Source organism: Onychomys torridus, chromosome 9 (assembly GCF_903995425.1).
Source record: "Onychomys torridus chromosome 9, mOncTor1.1, whole genome shotgun sequence".
NCBI classification, from domain to species: domain Eukaryota; kingdom Metazoa; phylum Chordata; class Mammalia; order Rodentia; family Cricetidae; genus Onychomys; species Onychomys torridus.
The window spans coordinates 111,677,304-111,697,343 of record NC_050451.1 but is presented as its reverse complement, the minus strand read 5'-3'; the positions used below and the strand labels follow the sequence as shown (position 1 = coordinate 111,697,343).

General features: G+C 39.8%; 1 protein-coding gene across 1 annotated transcript in view; it reads right to left on the bottom strand.

Annotated features, from left to right (window-relative positions):
• Positions 1-20,040, bottom strand: part of Itgbl1 (integrin subunit beta like 1) — a 305,701-nt gene that overhangs the window by 238,815 nt on the left and 46,846 nt on the right. Inside the window, exons 2-3 of the mRNA XM_036198544.1 lie at positions 2,640-2,978; positions 1,516-1,733 (exon numbers count right to left, since the gene is read on the bottom strand). Coding sequence (XP_036054437.1) covers positions 1,516-1,733; positions 2,640-2,737 — 316 coding nt within the window. The 5' untranslated portion in view covers positions 2,738-2,978. The remainder of the gene's footprint in view (positions 1-1,515; positions 1,734-2,639; positions 2,979-20,040) is intronic.

Below are 20,040 nucleotides of genomic sequence, written 5' to 3'. Positions count from 1 at the left end.
AGGAATTCAGTGACTAACATGTTTTAAGTAAACAGCCAGTTCCTCCAAGGAAGAAACGACTCCAAAGCCCACAGCATCACAAAGCCAGATTCACAGCAAAGGACCAGCCAAGGCCCTTAGCAGGAAAGCTTATGGGATGGCATTCAGCCATCACTGCTAGTTTCACTAGCTAAAGGCTATATCTCACCACTTTATTTTCTAATCAAATAAGAACACTAAAAGCCCTGAAAATTTTGTTCAAAACTCATACCATTGTGGAGATCTTGCCAGAGACAGTAAAGCCAAAGAGACTGGATGATAGCTGAATTTGGAATGAAATAGCAGATATAAGATTGCTTTCATTCCAAGCAGTTACTCCAATAATTCAAGTTTGTAACTAATGTAGTTAAAATAACAAGGGTTGAGTCAGAGTCCTCACAGGCTTCACAGACAAACCACCTAGAAGCACCTGTGCCCCTCTGAGTTACCTCTAGGATTATTTTTTCCATATCACACAACCTAAATATTAAGCTGTCCTAGTGGACTCTTGGGCCCAGGTACTAAGAAAAAACATTGTTATTATAAGTTTGGTTTTGATCTCTTGATGTTATTGTTGGACATCTTAGTCTTAGCAGCCTCGAGGGTAAAATAACTTGGTTTGTTTTCCTACTAATCGGCCAAACCCTGCTTGGCACACATCATGCTGGCTTTTGCTAGTGGAGTTTCTGCACTGGTCAGAGTAAATTAACTGAGGCTCCTAGCCATCAGTAAAAGACCAGTTACTTGAGATTGTTAAAAAAGTTAAAGGTTCTGACTTTTTCCAATATTAGAACTTGAATTATACTTTCAAGTGTGCAAGGGAAACAAATATACTTTCACTCCACCCTTACAAGATAGTACATTTTACTGCTCCTCAGAATTTCAAGCAGTTAAAACAAAATGCATCCAAGTAAATATGTGCTTTTTTATTCCTTTCCCTACCATGATTTTAGATATGTTCCCCTCTCTGTGAAAAAACACCTTAAAAGTAAAAAGGTAATTTCAAGCTCAAAAATACTGCCTCCTTGATTTTGTAGAAAATAGCACCCATCCATATTACCTATAAAATGAGGATCATAATCTTCAGATTACGGCATGATAGGGGTCAGGGAGACCCTCAAGGTAACTCTATTTGTGAGGCTCTGAAGAATCTAGTTCATGATAAAGAGCCACAGGAGAGGCAAGTGAAATTTATAATAAGGTCAATGAAATATCTATATACACAAACATACATATATATTTATAATTTCCACTTAAGTGAGGACCAAAACGGAGAAATATTGTGATAAATAATAAGGTCAATGAAATATCTATATACACAAACATACATATATATTTATAATTTCCACTTAAGTGAGGGCCAAAGAGGAGGAGAAGTATTTTGATAAATAATGCCAAAACTGCATAGAAGCACGGCCTTCTCTGATTGCAGCAACCCAGTGCCTGTCTGGAGGCAGGTGACCCCCCGCCCCCAGGGAGACAGCACCTGTGCCTTACCTGCGCAAATTTTCCCGTCGTAGGTCTCGCATACCCACTCGTGGCACTCACACAGCGGCCCGAAATAGGTGCCAGGTTCGGTCACTTGACAGATGCAGACCCCGCACTCGCACCGGCCACGGTCATGACACAGGGCGCCCCCTGGGGGCTGGCCAGGTGCACGACATCTGCGCTCGGACTCGGCCCTGGACAACCTGCAGGGGGCGCCGGACAAGCTTCTGCATGAGAAAAGGAAAGGCCCCAGGCAGGCCATGGTCAGACACAGGTCCCGCCCCTTCTCCCAGCCCACTCTCCTCCATGCTGGAGAAGAGACCTCCAGCCTCTCTATTTTTTTTTTTTTTTTGGGGGGGGGGGGCAAGCACGCCTCTGAAGAGCTGGGTTTTAACCATGACTCGAAACAGAACCTTCCAAGTAGGCAGAGGTGATGGCCTCTTGCTCCTTAGTGGATTGCCACTTAATCTTAAATGCACATTTTGATTAAATGCAAACTAGTCTGAAGTATGATACTTGGCTGGCTTTTTGTTCCTTCTTTTTAAAAATGTTCCGTTATTATCTGATAGCTAGATGGAGATTATTTTGTGGAAAAGAAGAAATGAAGGATGAATGTATTAAAAAAAGGTTTATGTATCATGTATAAGATAGGGAGAAATGCGTTTAAATTGTGTTTGGAACAGGCCTCAAGAGTTCTACTTTTTAAAAGTTGGAATGGAATTTGTTGTCTCTTTCAAAACGCAATACAAGATGTGGCAGGGCCATCTAGCATGTTAGAAAGTGCTATATTAGAAAGTGGAAATAAAGCTGCTTTACAGGCTATGGGGTGACACAGGTGTCCATAAGTACATCTTTGACTTGAGGTGAAAAATCTCCCCCTTACACGTTTTTGCAGAGGGGGAAATGATATTTTATTCAATGAGTATTTTTCCAAAGAAAAAGTGAAAGAACAGATAGGAAGCAACACCACGGCTAGATAGAAGGGGAGAAAATGCAGAACAGGTTGAAAAGAGTTTATCCCGGGTCCAACTTAGTGACTGCTCTTGGCTTAGGATAGTCCGTCATCCTCAGGCTTGAGTTCTGCCACGTACAGCACAGCGGCTCTGTCTCAAAGCATAATAAACCAGACTTACCTCAGAGACGGTGAGAAGCTTTGAGGAGCAGCTGACAGCCCAAGGACTAGAAGGGAGGACACCAGCAACAAGAAGTTCCTGAAGCCTGGGGGATGCATGTTGAGCTGCGGGGCTGCACAGGCAGGAGGGCAGGCCAGCCACTTGGCCTGCCGCAAGGTGGGGCTTTCACAGGAGGCAACAGGAGGGGGAAGTGTCACCAGCAGATGTCCAGGCAGAAGGACTTGGGACCCCGGACTCACAGGTTCTGGGCTCCTCCTGGAGGCTTAGTTGTCTGCAAGGACTTGGGCAGTGGAACCGCTCTGGGCGGGGTGCAAGTGCCAAACTCCTCCAGTGGAGAGTCTAGGAGGGAAGTAATTAGAAACAGTTGTACAAGCAGATGGTTTATTTTGACATTTTGAAAAAGTGTCCTGTTCACAGATTTGAAAAAAAAAAAATCACTTCTTTCTTCAAGTACAGGGCCCAGAAATATTTAACAAGAGGATATTTATCTGATTTAAAAAAAAAAAAAAAGGCACCGTTAAAATAATTCTTGAATTGTGAAAATGGAGGGGGAGGGGGACGGGCTATGGGTGAACACAGCAGGGAACTGCTTTCACCAGCTTTATGAAAGATGCCCAATGGCAGTGTGAGTGATGCAGGCAAACAAAGCCAGCAAACACAGTTCTATGTATTTATTAAGCTTTGGTTATTTTTTATAATTGGCAGTTTAATTTCCTTTGTATTTCTTTTTTTTAAATTATATTTGTGTTTTAATTTTACATATTAGCTATGGGTTCCCCTGTCTTCCCACCCCCCTCCTTCCAGGCTGAGCAAAGTGTCCCTGCATAAGCCCAAGGTTCCAAACAGCCAGCTCATGCAGTAAGGACAGGTCCAGGTCCCACTGCCTGGGTGCCTTCCCAAATAGTTCAAGCTATTCAATTGGCTCACTTATTCAGTTGGGGGGGCTTTGTTTTTAACCATGGGTATTTTGTTCCTTAAGTATCTAAAAAAGTGCATTTTTCTTCCAGTTATTCAAGCCAGTTTCTTAACATAGCCACATTTTTTTTTTCCCTAGCTTGGACAGTCCAAATTAAAGTCGTTCCAAATCCACTCCATTTTCTCCTATGATATCAGTATGCAGAAACAAAATAAAATATCTGACTACAATGTGATTTTCACTAAAAAGAAAACAATCAGTGGCATTTCTTAGTTACCTACTCAGTGCCAGCCTCTAAAATTAATTCTGATTATGAGAATGATCACACATTGTTTGCTAATTACACTTCTACCAGGCACCAGTTTCTGTGCCAGATGGAAGAAACATGCAAAGGGCAAAGGGGCATACTGCTTTCAGGAAGGCAGAGGACTAGTAAGTTGTCAATCAAAACAAAAACACCAATTCCAAAGGACCAGAGATTGCCATGGAAAGTTGCTTCCTGATTAGATACAGGTGTCAATCACAACAAAGAGGGCAGGAGTTGAGCTGAAGTCTAAAGGAGAAAGAATTAACCTCAATAATAGCATTGGGGTAGAAGAGGCTAGAGTGTAGCATGAATCTTAACTGTTCTTATTAATGAAACTCAAACCTGAGGTCAGTTATTGGGGTGATTGCTGGAAGATCAGAGAAGCAGAACAAGCCACAGCTATCTCACCTTGCTAGTTCCTCAGGTGATCCTGTTTCCTCAGGCTAGAAGCTTCTGAGTCCTCCTCCACATGAATCTCAGCTGAACTGTGTTGCTCCAAAGCCTGAACGCTTAGCCAACCCAATGCTTAACTAACTACATGTTTTACTCACTTAGTTCCTGGTCCTCACGCCTTATATACCTTTATCTTTCTGCCCCCACTCCCTGTGATTAAAGGTTGGGTTTCTGGGATTAAAGGCGTGGGTCACCATGTTTAGCTGTTTCTAAAGTGGCTTTGAACTCAGAGATCTGGCTAGCTCTGCCTCCCAAGTGCTGGGATTAAAGGCGTGCACCACCACCGCCCAACTTCTGTTATGGCTTACTCTTCCCAATTTCTAGCCACCATTTCTGGCTTTGTTCTAGTGGCTGTCTGTTCTCTGACCCCAGATATGTTTATTTCAGGGAACACACAATATTTCAGGGAACACAATATCTACCACACTAGAGATGTAATTTTATTTTATTCCTATTTTAAAAATAAAAAGATGAGATCAAAGAAATAAACTGATTCACTGAAACTCACAGGGAAGTTACAGTGGGATTTCAGTTGAAAACTGTGGAACCCCTTAGTGGTTCACACATTGTCATCCACATTGCATGGCCAGCTGGAAGAGTATGTAGATGGAAGAAAGTCTTCATTCACCCTATAAAGAACACTTATGTATAATGACTCCTCCTAATACTGATGATCCCCAGAAGCATCCATGGCTTTGTGAGCCTTAAAGTTAGGCACAAGCTCCTGCATGTTAGAATTTCCCCTGGCATCTATACAGGTGGATAAGAGGATAACACATGCCAACCCTTGTAACTGAAAGTTTTCTTGTGCATAGTTCATAGGCACTCAGACCCAAGTAAACACACAGAGGCTTATATTAATTAAAACTACTCTGCCATTAGTTCAAGCCTACCACTGACTAGCTATTACACTTAAACTCAACCCATTTCTGTTAATGCCACATATGTTCCATGACTTTACCTGTGTGCCATTACATGCTGAACCCTGGACATCAGGCTAGTGTCTCCTGATTCAGCCTTCCTCTTCTCAGAATTCTCTTTGTCTGCTTATCCCACCTACACTTCCTTGCTGGCTACTGGCCAATCAGTGTTTTTTTAAACCAGTGTACAAAAGCAATTTTCCCATAGCAAACCCTGCCTGCTGCAGCAAGAAGGAATAGAAATGCCCTTTAATCCCTTGTCTATTCCCCCTTCTGCTTCTATCTGTATGAAGAGGAGCTTTGAATGGATGTCTGCAAACAGCTGACCTTTGTCAGTCCTTAGGTCCATTGAGGAACAGACTTGGAATAGGTGTACACTGCAGGGAGTAGTAGTGGAGGATTTCTGAGGAGAGAATTCTGAGACATTGGTACCAGGGTGTTACACAGGAAGAAGAGCCTGGGTTCTAAGTTGACAGGTTTCCTGGATACCTGTTCATCCTGTAGAGAGGGGTTTGTTTGAAACAGAGGCTCATGTGAGTTCAGTGGTTGAGAGACAGAATGAGAACCTGGTTCTGAAATGTGTGGTTCATAGACCAGAAGCATCAGCACCACTGGGGAACTTACTAGAAATGTGCATCTTCAGGCTTCTTAATCAAACCTACTGAATCACAGAGCATGTTTCAGTGGTACCCCCAAGAAATCTACTTTAACAATATTAGTAGAGAAGCTTTGCAATGTATAGGACCCAAGGCTGAGGCTAAGGATGTCTGGATATAGGAGTGGTCTTCATGCTCCTAGTACAAGCTTTAGTATTGCATTCCTTCCTACACCAATGGAGACATGTAGATAGGCTTTCCAGGAAACATCAAAGAACCTTGGTGATGAAGGGAGATGAAAATAGTAGAAGATAAACTTCTGTTTCAAAGCCCAAGTAGGAAATTGCAGTGAAACATGGAGCTTTCATATTAATCATATATTATTTACCTTTTCTGCTTTTTTTTTTTCCTGAGAGAAAAGACTTGCTATAGAATAGACAACTGATGCTTGAACAGTTTGAATATTTATTTTGTGGATGAAAATGGTGTTTTGAGGCTATAGTTTTCTCACTTTCATTTGGTGTAAAATTCAATTGTGTGTGTGTGTGTGTGTGTGTGTGTGTGTGTGTGTGTGTGAATTATTATAAATATAAATTTCCAGGTTCTTCCCCCAGATCGGTGAAACCATTAAGTAAGTTTAAATGATATCCCAAGAAATTTACTTGCACCTGATAATGAGAATGCATGTGATTGAACTTAGAGCCTTAAACATACTATGCAAAAGCTCTGCTCCTGGGTTACATTTCCAGCCCTCTTGTTTTGAGACAGGTTCACAAGAAATTGTCCTGGCTGAATTCATTTTACAATCCTGACAGGCTGTAGGAGGAAGACAGTTGATAGGCCCAACTGGGCTGTAGCCACTCAAGCTTGATTGAGCATGTGCTATAGTAACTTCCTCCTTGGTCCAATCAGGAGTCTGCCATGGTGGCTTGATTGACAGAGCCAATGGAGAAAGGACAACACATCTCTAGAGGCTTAGAGGATCAATGCGGTGCAGGGAGGGGGATATAAAAGCAAGCCTGATTTCTGCAATGAATGAGTCTGCAGCGTGTTCTGCTATTCACCTGACTCACAGAGTCTGTGTCACTGACTCTGGGCTCCTTGCCCCCTTCCCCAAGGGGTGTCCATATAGGACCACCCACAACACCACAACAACAGGCCTTACATATGATGCTTCTGCATTAGCTCCTATGTAGCTGGAATAAAGGCTGTCGTCATTGGACCCAACCATTTTTTCAGAGAGTACAGCTGTGTAGTAAAGATAGTATGTCCTAGGTGACAGAGAAGATTTAGACTTGGATCATCACATAATAGGGCTTCAAAAATTATATTACCTCTAAGTTGCAAAGCTATTTTATGATTGAGTAGGTGACTCAGTAAAACGTCTTAGAACCACAGAAACTTGGTCAAAATAAAACTAAGTTTAAGTTTGCTTTTGGTTTTAAGCAAATTTACTTTTCCTTTTTCCTACTCAAGTATTAAATGCCCACTTCCTTGCCCTTTTTATTTTGTACAAATGTTCTGTGTTTCTCAATTTTTTGAGACATGAAGACCCTGAATCAGCTAGGGGACAAAGCGATAAAGATGGACAATAAACTCACTTATGTGCAATCACATTCGAAGAGGTTGAAAGCTTCCCAGTGCTTGCCTGTTGCTCTTAACTCTTTGGGCCACAAAACTATAGACTTCTAATTTCTTTAATTCTATAAAATTTACGGATTCTATAATTTTCTTAAGACTATTTGCTTCAAAATTAAATGTGTTAACCAATTTGCCAAACAATTAGCCTGAACTGGCAAGAAGACAAAAGCTAGCAGAGCATGCCTTTGACTGAAAGCTGCTCCTGGGACTTTACCTTTTAACTCCAGGTTATTTGAAGACATTAAAACAATGCCCTGACTGACAGGCTGGGTTCAACTATCTGAACTAAGGAAGGTGTCTTTCCCTGGGTCACTGCCTACAAATTTATTCCCCCAATAGTTATACACTTCTTGAAAACGAGTATTCCCATTTCTTTCATATCTTTCTTGAATAATACAGCTTCAGGGCATTCACACTCTAACTTCTATGAATAAAACTAAAGACCACTCAACTCTTTTGATAGTCACAATCCTACTTTTGCATGGGTACAGTATATTCCACAATCACAATTAATTTCTAAAAAAAAAAAAAAAAAAACTAGCCTCAGTTCTTTACCCAAACAGTAAAAATCACTGTGGACATTAGTTTCATATTTTTCTCACCCTTTCTAAAGTATAAAAAACACACCTGTGCATCACTTTACAAATAATTGACAAAATTAATGGGGAATGTCTTTTTGTACACACTGTGAATATATGTTTTTCTCATTGGTTAATAAATAAGCTGCTTTGGACTTTGGCAAGACAGCTTAGAGGCAGGTAGGAAATCCAAGGAAAAAGACAGCAAAGAGAAAGGCAGAGTGGGGAGATGCCAGACCGCCATCCTAGAAACAACATGTTATGGGATTCAGGTAAAGCCATGGAACATGTGGTGATACATAGATTAATAGACAGGTTGAGTTAAACTATGAGATCTAGCTATCAAGAAGCCTGCCATAGACCATACAGTTTGTAAATCATATTAAACCTCTGAAGGATTATTTTATAAGTGGCTGTGGGACCATGGACATGACTGGAGAAACTTCTGACTACATTTTGGTGCCCAGACATGGTACCAAGAATTTCCACCCACAACCTGAGAAAGCTTTAAAAGAAGATTCTAAAATAGAGCTAAAAATCACTTCCTAGTTGTGTCTCTTAAGCAAGTGGTAATATAGAGAAGCCACAGTGTGTGGGCTTGACCTACACTATGGCAAATTCCTGCCATGGTACACAGAGGTATTTCCAAGCCACAACATGTAACGGGATACAGGTAAAGCCATGGAACATGTGGTGATACATAGATTAATAGTTATGGGTTGAGTTAAACTATAAGAGCTAACTAGCAAGAAGCCTGCTATAGGCCATAGTTTGTTAATCATATTAAGCCTCTGCATGACTATTTTATAAGCAGCTATGGGACCATGGGGTCAGACAGGACAGGAAAAACTTCTGACTACATAAAATAGTTGGGGAAGTTGGTGGGAGGACCACACTTAGATGATCTCTTCTTTCAAATCAACAGTGGCCTTCAAATAGCATACATTAAATGAGAATCTCTCCACTTACATTACTGACTTAATTTTGATCAGTCTATTTCTTTTAATAAGAATTTTCTTAAAAAATCTATTACTTATCATGCCATTTTTATTTTAGCATATAAAACTTGTTTTTCCACACTTTTGTTACCACCATAAAAACATTTCCCAATATGCATTGCATATCCAATATGCAATTAATGCACAAATACATTAAATATATATGACTTGACTAGTAGATTTGAGAATTCAGGATGAGGCAATAGTGTTGATTCTGGCTCATGAAATAAAGAGTGGGAATGCCATAAGCAGAAAGCATACAACTTAGGGCTGTGTATCCTAGAGTTCCTCTAGACCTGCACCCAAGTATAAATGAGAGTTTTTGTTTGGTTGGTTGTTTTGTTTTATGCATTTTTGTTTTTAATTAAAACTATTTTGTACAATATGCTTGATCATGCTTTCCCCCATCCACCTCCTCTCAGATCCTCCCTACCTCCGTACCCTCACTCTCCTTAACAAAAACAACTAAAAATTCTAACATTTCATAAATTAACATCAAACAAGCATGCAAAAAACCAATAAGACAAAAGATATCAAAACAAAACAAAAGTCCACAATGTCACGGAGTTTGTTTTGTGTTAACCAACCACTCCTGGGTATGGTACCTGCCCTTGGAGTTGATATTACCTAATTATTCCATTAGAGAAAACTGATATTCCCTTTGACTGTAGATATCAATTCCAGATATCACCACCACCACCACCACTACCTCCTCTTCCTCCTCCTCCTCCTCCTCCTCTTCCTCCTCCTTCTTTTTGTTTGTTTTCAGGAACAGGGTTTCTATGTGTAGCCCCATCTTGTTGTCCTGGAACTCACTTTATAGACCAAGCTGGCCTTGAACTCAGAAACTGCCTCTATTTCCCAAGTGCTGGTATTAAAAGTATTCACCACCTCTGTCCAGCTTGCAGATAGCTTCTTGACTAGGAGTAGGGTCTTATGTCCACTGCTCCATTTCAATGCTTGGATTCCATCAAGCTTTTGTGTAAAATGCTACAATCTCTGTGAGCTCATATGCACAGTAGTTCTGATGTGTTTGGAAAACACTGTTTTCTTGGAGTTATCCAGCATCTCTAGCTCCTGGCTTTTTCCTCTTCATTTTCCCTACAGATTCTTGAGTCCTGAGGGGTGGGCTTTGAAAGAGACATCCCATTTAGGAATAAATGTTTCAAAGTCTTTCACTCTCTGTACATTGTCCAGTGGCTGGGCTTGTGTTAACTTCCATTGACTGTAAGAAGAAGCTTCTCTGATGAGGATTGAATGAGGCACTGATATATGGGTATAGCAGTATATGATTAGGAGTCATTTTATTGTTATGTTCCTTTAGCAGAAGAGCAGTATTACATTTTTTCCTAGACCCATGATCTACCTAGTCTGGGGTTCTTGACCATGTTAGCACTGCCAGGTATGGGTTCCATCTCATGGAGTAGGCCTTAAGTCCAACCAAAAAAGAAGTTGATCACTCCCATAACAACTATGACACTATTGCACCAGTATATCTTGTAGGCAGGTCACTGTTATAAGTTGCAGGGTTTGTAGCTGGGTGATGGTAATGATTATCGTTCTCTTCCAGTGTGCATAGTACCTTCCAGAATCATGAATGCTAGTCAAAAGGGAGTGAAGCTTGTAGTTAGGAATCAGCTCAAACTCTCTGTATTCAATGACACAAAGAAGTGTTGTCTTTAGGTTGTAGAGAGCTAACAATAACCTCAGCAATATCCTATGATGTTTTGGACACTCCATAGGACCCTTTAGGCAAACAACTCAATAAGATCCAACCCTTTCCTATCATTGGGCACTTTACTTGTGGCATAAGATTTCTAACTGGAACATTGTATCCCCTATTATTTTGTGACACCATTTAGACCATATATGTATTTTCTTTTCATATAGATACATATACTTATGACCACACATATATAATTTGTGAACCTTCTATATTAGTAGATTTCCAAATGGTTTTTCAGATAGTCTTTAGTGTTAGTGGTCTCTTGCCACATTCTTTCATTTACTCTTTTATCACAACCTTCCTTATTAATTCTTCTATTATAATTCTCCCTTTATTTCACCATAACATTACATTCTATTTCTGCTTTCTAGGGAGAGCCACTGTTCCCACCTGTCCCTTACTAGATACCTAACTTCTATGGTTATTTGGATTATAGATACATATCAAAAGTTTAAAAGCTAATATCCACAGGTAAGAGAAGAAATACAGTATTTGACTTTTGAGGTCAGAGCTATTTCACTCAGGATGATTTTTTCTAGTTCCATATATTTACATGCAAATCTCATTTTTATAACTGCTGAGTAATATTCCATCATGTAAATGTACCTCATTTTAATTATCCATTCATCATCAGTTGCTGAAAAAACAACATGCCTGAAAGCTCTAGAACAAGAAAAAATAATACTCAAAAAGAGTAAAAGGAAGAAATAATAAAACTAGGGGCTAAAATCAATGAAATAGAAACAAAATTTTCTTTTAAAAATTCAATAAAATGAAAAACTGATTCTTTGAAATAATCATCAAATTTACAAATCTTAACCAAATTAAACAAAAGATGGAAAGAAAGAATTCAAGATAATAACATTCAAGATGAAGACACTGAGGAAATTCAGAGAATTAGAAGGACATACTTTAAGAATCTATACTCTATCCATTCTTCAGTTGAAGGGCATCTAGGTTGTTTCCAGGTTCTGGCTATTACGAACAATGCTGATATGAACATAGCTGAGCAAATCCCTTGTAGTATGATTGAGCATTCCTTGGGTAAATGCCCAAGAGTGCTACAGCTGGGTCTTGGAGGAGATGGATTCCCAATTTTCTAAGGAAGCGCCATATTGACTTCCAAAGTGGCTGTACAAGCTTGCATTCCCACCAGCAGTGGAGGAGAGTTCCCCTTGCTTCACATCCTCTCCAGCATAAGCTGTCTTCTGTGTTTTTGATCTTAGCCATTCTGACAGGTATAAGGTGGTATCTCAGAGTCGTTTTGATTTGCATTTCCCAGATAATTAGGGATGTTGAGCAACTCCTTAAATTTCTTTCAGCCATTTGAACTTCCTCTGTGGAGAATTCTCTGTTTAGTTCTATAGCCCATTTCTTAATTGGACTGTTGGGCATTTTGATGTCAAATTACTTGAGTTCTTTATATATTCTGGATATCAGCCCTCTGTCAGATGTGGGGTTGGTGAAGACCTTTTCCCATTCTGTAGGCTGTCACTTTGTCTTGTTGACCATGTCATTTGCTCTAGAAAATATGGTACATATACAAAATGGAGCACTACTCAGCAGAGAAAAACAATGACATCATGAGGTTTGCAGGCAAATGGATGGATCTAGAAAAAAATCATCCTGAGTGAGGTAACCCAGACTCAGAAGGATAAACATGGTATGCACTCACTCATAGGAGGATACCAGATATAAAACTGCTGTGGATATCGCTCTGTGTAAATAAAGTTCTGATTGGCCAGTGGCCAGGCAGGGAGTATAGGCAGGACAAGAGAAAAGAGAATTCTGGGAAGTAGAAAGTTGGAGGGAGACACCGCCTACCGCTGCCATGAAAAGCAACAGGTAAAGACATGTAAAGCCTGCCACGGCCTTACAGTTTCTAAACAATGTAAGTCTCTGTGTGCTTACTTGATTGGGTCTGAGTGACTGTGGAACTGGCGGGTGAGAGAGATTTGTCCTGACTGTGAGCCAGGCAGGAAAACTCTAACTACAAATGGCGACCAACATGTTGGCAAGAGTTTCCACCTAACACCTGAGAAAAAAGATTCTAAAATGGAGCTAAAAATAGCTTCCTACTTGTCTCTCTCAAATTAGCAGCAGCCTGCCTGTTCCAGCTACTATGGCGGGTTCCTGGCATGTGCATCTGACCTGCAGTGTGGCGGGAATGAGGAGTTTACAAGTAGCACTTTTCTCTGCTGCATGTAGATTTAGCCTTTGCTAGTTTAAAAAAAAAAAAGTTTCTGGGCTATACACTGCTTTGAAAGAACTGCTTCTGATAGTTGCTGGTACACATGGCTCCAGACCCAGAGCTGGCGGTAAACTGTACCAGCGCCATGTTGGGAAGCTGAGGTGGGCGGAGCCAACAGCCACAGTGGTGTTTCAGTCTTACAAAGATGGATGTTACACAGAGAATCTGGTTTGTCTTGTCTTTGGGATTTTTAACTGTAGAAAAAGATTTGATCTTAAAAGCTATTGAGTTAAACAAATATGTAAATTTTAAAGGTAACTTGACTTCAAAATTTGGATATAAGGATATGTTGCTTTGGAAAAGAGTCTCTGCTTTTGTTTCCACAGAAAGCCAGAGGCTATGGATTTGTTCCAGATTAAGATATATCAGGTTTGATCAGCCAAGACCACCTGAAAGGTCTCTGATGACACCATGGCCCAGATGATCTGACATCCAGAATGGTTTCAAGGCAACTGGCTCAGAGGTTCACCCTAATGGACTACTCTATAATCCTAAAATTTTCTTTGTATCCCCATAAAATACAGCGCCCCCCTCCAGCAGGAAGTAGTAAGAGAAACTACGCCCACATTCCCAAAATTATCAAACTGGCTTTGGGGATGGAATTGGCTCACTCCTTCTCTAAACCCAGACATATTGCTAAAAGAAAAGGTTAAGAGATTCTTGTGTCCCAAATCAGAAGAGCCCTCTGGTGTGGGACAGAGAAAAACCAATATTTTTCTTTAAAGCAGGTTGATTATAAATGCGATCTCTTTCTAAAGAAGAAAGGGGGATATGATATAGATATAATAGGATGAAAGGGTAGATTAGGGAACTTACTTCTAAAGAGCAACAACTTGTTTAAAATGTTTTACATTGGCTTAGATTTTAGTCTATTGATACAAACTTAGTTAATTTTGTTATACTGTGTGTATATTTCTACTCTTGTTTAAGGTATTATGTTTATATAGCTCATTTAAAATTGTAATGGATAATTAAAAATAGATTAATAACTGGTCATCTATGATAATCATATTCATAGCCATGTTAGTTAAGTCTTCTAGGTATACACAGAGATATTTCAGATAGACAGGTACTCTTCAAACACTTCAAAGGTCTACAGAATATGGCTTTTAAAATATTTTTAAAATTTAGACTCTCTAGACAGTGAGACATGTCTGCTCCTGGCAACACCGATTTACTTCAGAGAGGAGAATGGGCATTGAAGACACTTCATATGGAGTTTATCTTCACCTTGGCAAAAATAGCCATTTGGGCAAGAAACTGTTCTTGCCTGGACTGCTTGATCAACTGGACATGCAGGACCCATAGAAAGGTGACCACTAAACTTTGTTTGATAAAATGGTCCTTCAGGTTCCTGCTTCGCAGAGGAAACTGCCAGACATTCTACAGGACACTGAGAGAAGTGACCAAGAGACTCTAGCCCTGTGGGCTGAAAACAGATGCCCCAACTTTACAAAGGAACATTAGGTGACTGTCCAGGCTGCCAGCTGTCTCTGTCTACTCTTGCAAGACTCCTGAAAAATGTTTACATCCTTCTCCTGGTTCTCAGGTAATATTATATCCTTCTGAGGTCTTTGATGTGGTTGAAGACTAGATAGTTATAATTTCCTCAGTTATGATAAAAGATATGTTAGATATAAAACATTAGACTCACAAATATAAGATAGATAGGATATCTTCTTTAATATTGTAACTGTACTTCTTGCTAGATAATTGTTTTGTTATATGTAATTGTACTATGTAAAAGTTAAAACCTTCCTTAAAAAAAAAAAAAAAGAAAAGGGGAAGTGCTGTGGATATCGCTCTGTGTAAATAAAGTTCTGATTGACCAGTGGCCAGGCAGGAAGTATAGGCGGGACAAGAGAGTAGAGAATTCTGGGAAGTAGAAGGTTGGAGGGAGACACCGCCTACCGCCACCATGAAAAGCAACATGTAAAGACACTTGAAAGCCATAAGCCATGTGGCAAAGTATAGACTAACAGAAATGGGTTAATTTAAGATAGAAAAGGTAGATAACAAGCAGCCTGCCATGGCCATACAGTTTGTAAGCAATATAAGTTTTTGTGTGCTTTCTTGGTTGGGTCTGAACAACTGTGGGACTGGCGGGTAAGAGAGATTTGTCCTGACTGGGCCAGGCAGGGAAACTCTAACTACATAAAACAAAGATGACTAGACTGCTACACAACTCCAGGGAGGCTACCTAGAAAATGGGACCCTAGGAAAGACACAGGGATCACCCAAAGACAGAGAAATGGATGAGATCTACATGAACAACCTGGAGGACAGTGGGAGTAATGAAGGGCAAGTTTTGAGGGAAAGAAAGCTTAGGGGAGCAGGAGATACAAGGAAAGTGAAAGAGACAAAGAAGATAAAAGTGGATGAGGAGGGCAGGAGAAAGGGAGAACAAGGAATAACAGACCATGATAAATGAAGACCACATGAGAACAGGAATAGGCAGAGTGCTGGAGAAGTCCCCTTAAATCCACAATGATATATCCTCTGTAGACTGCTGGCAATGGTCAAGAGAAAGCCTGATCTGACCTAGTCTGATGATCAGATGGCCAAACACCCTACCAGTCGAACTGGAACTCTCATCCAATAACTGATGGAAGTGGATGCAGAGATCCTCAGCCAGGCCCCAGGTGGAGCTCCAGGAGTCCAATTGTCGAGAAAGAGGAGGGATTGTAAGAGCATGAATTGTTGAGACTAAGATTGGAAAAAGCACAGGGACAAATAGCCAAATGAATGGAAGCACATGAATTGTGAACCAAAGGCTGTGGAGCCCCCAACTGGATCAGGCCCTCTGGATAAGTGAGACAATTGAATAGCTTGAACTGTTTGGGAGGCATCCAGGCTATGGGACCTGTCCTTAGTGCATGAGCTGGCTGTTTGCAACCTTGGGCTTACATAGGGACACATTGCTCAGTCTGGAAAGAGGGGACTGGACCTGCCTGTACTGAATCCATCAGGTTTAAATGAATCCCCAAAGGAGTCTTGGCCCTGGAAGAGATGGGAATGGAGAGGAGGGGATAGGGGGAAGGTGGGGGTAGTGGTGGGAGGGGGAAGGACAGGGGAACCCATGGCTGATGTGTAAAATTAAAACACAAATATAATAATAATAATAATAATAATAATAATAATAATAATAATAAAAGAATCTATACTCCACCCAACTGGGAAACCTAAAAGAAATGAATAAATTTCCTAATACATTTTTAAAAAATATTACTGAAAGAATTTTTTTCATATAATATTTTGATCATGTTTTCCCTTTCCCAAATTCCTTCCAGATTCTCCTGCCCTCCTCATCCACTTTTATCTTCTTTGTCTCACTTTCCTAAAAAATTGACAAAAGCAACACAAATAACAAGACAACACAATAACAACAAAAACAGGAAACACCAATTCCAATACCAATGATAATGATAACAAGCAGAAGACTGATGAGACAAAATATGCCCAAACAAAGAAAATGAGGTAAAACGTCTATAAAACTACCTTTGAGCTTATTTTGTGTTGGTCAACTGCTCCTGGGTTTGGAGACTGCCTGAATGTGTGGTTAATATATCTGGTGAGACTCCACTGGAGAAAGCTTATCTTTCCTTTTGCCACCAGATATCATTTGAAGGTAGCTTCTATGTTAGTGGTGTAAAGCCATGTCTACTTCCCCTCTCAGTGATGGGATCCATTCTGACTTGGACCTATGCAGGTCTTGTGCATGCTGTCAGTCTCTATGAATCCATACATACATTTGTTCTGATGTGTCTGGAAGACACTGTTTTCTTACAGCCATCCATTAAGTCTTACAGTCTCTCCTCCTCAAGTATCTCTGATCCTCATTGAGGGTAAGGCTTTGATGAAGACAATCCATTTAGGACTAAGTGTTCCAAATTCTCTCAGTCTCTAACATTGTCCAGTTGTGGGTCTCTGTGCTAATTCCTATCTCTTCCAAAAAGAAGCTTCTCTGATGAGGGTTTAGTGAAGCACTGATCTGTGGGTATAACAAAATGTCATTAAGAGTAATTTTATTGCTATATTCCTTTAGCAAAATAATAGTATTTGATTTTCACCTAGTCCAATGACCTATCTAGTCTCAGATTAACTGTGTCAGATATGGGTTTGATCTCATGAAGGGGTTCTAAAATCTATACATCTGACCTACCAAAGAAAAATCAAAGATAAAATTAGCAATTTAAACAAACCCATAACTCCTAGTGAAATAGAAGCAGCCAAAAACAAAACAAAACAAAAGTCCAAGGAGGACAGATTCAGCACAGACTTCTACTAGATATCCAAAACAGAATTAACACTAACATTTCTCAGATTATTCCACAAAATACAAACTGAAGGAACAGTTCCTACTTCTTTTCAGGAACCCACTATTAACCTGATATCAAAAACACAAACAGGAAGAAAGAAAAAGAAAAAGAAAGAAAGAAAGAAAGAAAGGAAGGAAGGAAGGAAGGAAGGAAGGAAGGAAGGAGGAAGGAAGAAAGAGAGAGAGAAAGAAAGGAGGAAGGAAAAAGAGAGAAGGGAGAGAAGGAGGGAGGAAGAAAATTAGAGAACAATCTCTCTCAAAGACAGATAGGATCTTGACTTATACAGCAGAAAAGAATTTCAACATAAATCATGTTAAAATCAAATTCAAGTTTATTAAGAAAAGGATGGCAGTGTACAGTTAAGGCATAGGTTCAGACTTTTTAAGGGAGGGGAGTTTAGCTGTATATTGCCTGTATAGCAGGAACATGAGTCATATAAATGTTTTATATTGATTTTTTGTTTCTTTACAAAACCCATATTTGATACGAGAAGAGCTTCAATTTAAAATCAATGATTTTAAGGCTACTTATTGGAGACAGGTAGAGTACATAAGTAGTCAGCTATAAGTAATCAAGTTCTTTAATTGTAGTCATGCTAAGTACTGTTGTAATGAATTACAGGGATTACAGCTCTACTCAGTCCCTTGCATATGTTTTTAGGTTTGAGTTTAAAACAAGTTACTAGAAACAAAGTTTGTCTATTCAGATGTATCTTGAAGCCCTCATACTTCAGAGAATATGACATTTAAAATGTTTATCTAAAAGTTTATTATATCAGACAGACTCCCAGATCCAGTGACCCAAAGTCTCCAAAGAAGATTAAGTATGGGGCACCACAATGTCTCTGCCTGGATTATGGCAACACTGACCACAGGGCAAGATGCCCCCAATGTGATGCCTGCTGCTAGGACCTAGCCCAGACTGTGGACAACCAGCAGGACACAGGGCAAATTGATTGTTCCCCTTTTGCTTAGACAAAGTAATGTCTGTAGATATATATAACTGTCTCGCCAGTTCCTCAGCTGGTCTTGGTTCGATAATTTGAGTTCGTACCACAAACATTGGGCGCCAGATGTAACAGGAATCTCATAAAGTCTTATTAATAAAATCAAAACTGATCCAGGTATCGGGGTGAATACTAGAAGATCAGAGACACAGAACAAGCCACAGCTTCCTCACCTTGCCAGTTCCTCAGCTGGTTTTGTTTCCTCAGACTGCAAGGTTCTAAGTCCTCATCCAAATGAATCTCAGCTGAACTGTGCTGCTCCAAAGCCTAAAAGCTTAACCAGCCAAATGCTTCTAGTTTCTGGTCTTCATGCCTTATATAATCTTTCTCTTTCTGCCTCCACTCCCTGTGATTAAAGGTGTGTGTCACCATATGTAGCTGTTTCCAATGTGGGCTTGAACTCACAGAGATCCAGAGGTATTTCTGTCTCTGAAATGCTAGGAATAAAGGCCTGTACTACCACTGCCTATCCTCATGTTTAATATTATGGCCATCCTGTTCTCTGACACCAGATAAGTTTATTTTGGGGAACACACAATATTTAAGGGAACACAATACCACCACAAATGCCAGTCTTTCCTGTGCCCCTCTTCCACAGGAAAAACTGTCCCTTATGTGCCTGATGGCCAAAGAAGATTGATGCTGTTCTGATACTTGTGCCTCCAATGCAATGGAGACCTGGGTATGGATTGATCCTTGTCATTTATAGAATTGGAAGCTGCTTGATCTGTACTCAGATATAATTTATCCTTTTCAGATCTCTGATAGTACTGACATCTGGGCTAGCTATAACTTTGTCAGCTTGGCAGCATCAGACAACCAGTTCCTTCCATGAGGCTATATAGCTAGCTTGTTTGCTTTTTTAAGAAGTGTTTTTTAAAATATAAAGGTCTGAGGATATGAAAGCTTATAAGCTTTGAGGATATCAGAAAATTATTTAAGATATAAATGCAAGTTATAAAGAGTTAAATAAATGATTTAGACTATGAGAAATGTTTCAGATTGCTCTCCCCTTTTATAATGTAACAGTTCAGAGCTTAATATTTAATAGAGTTCTGATAAGCAGGTACAGCAGTGACTATTTTCTGTTCAATAACAGGTCCAAGCTCAACATTTTAGATTTATTTTGGTTGTCATCTAAATATAAACTTAAAAGTGCTTCTCATCAGGCTAAAAAATCTCTGTCCAATTTATACCTAGCTCTGGACAGAGGAAAAATGCACATGCTTTTAACCAAAATCTATAGTTCTTCCTAGGACTCAAAAGCATGAGTCCACTTCTGCTGTTTTACACTTCTGCTTTGTCTATGATGCAGATTTCATGACAGATTGGTAATATTAATTAACTAAAACTTCTATGTCATTTTTTGAAATAGTTCATGTAGGCCTCAGAGGATTAAAAGAGTCATAAAATCTGGATCTACTTCACAGGGATCAGAAGGACACCAAATAGGTACAGCTTAAGTTTTCCCCACTTGTCTATTCCTAAGGATAGTATTTTTCTTTTCTGGTCTTGGGACTCCTGCTTTTCCCAATTACTAAAAATGTGGGCCTAAGATTTCCAAATAAGTTCATAAATTTTAACTTCTGTTCCTAGTTTAAATTTGTCTCACCAAGTTTCCACTTTGCTGGCAGACACCTCCAAGCTTCAGTTGCTGACTACACTGATCTGGACAACTATGACCTCTGGA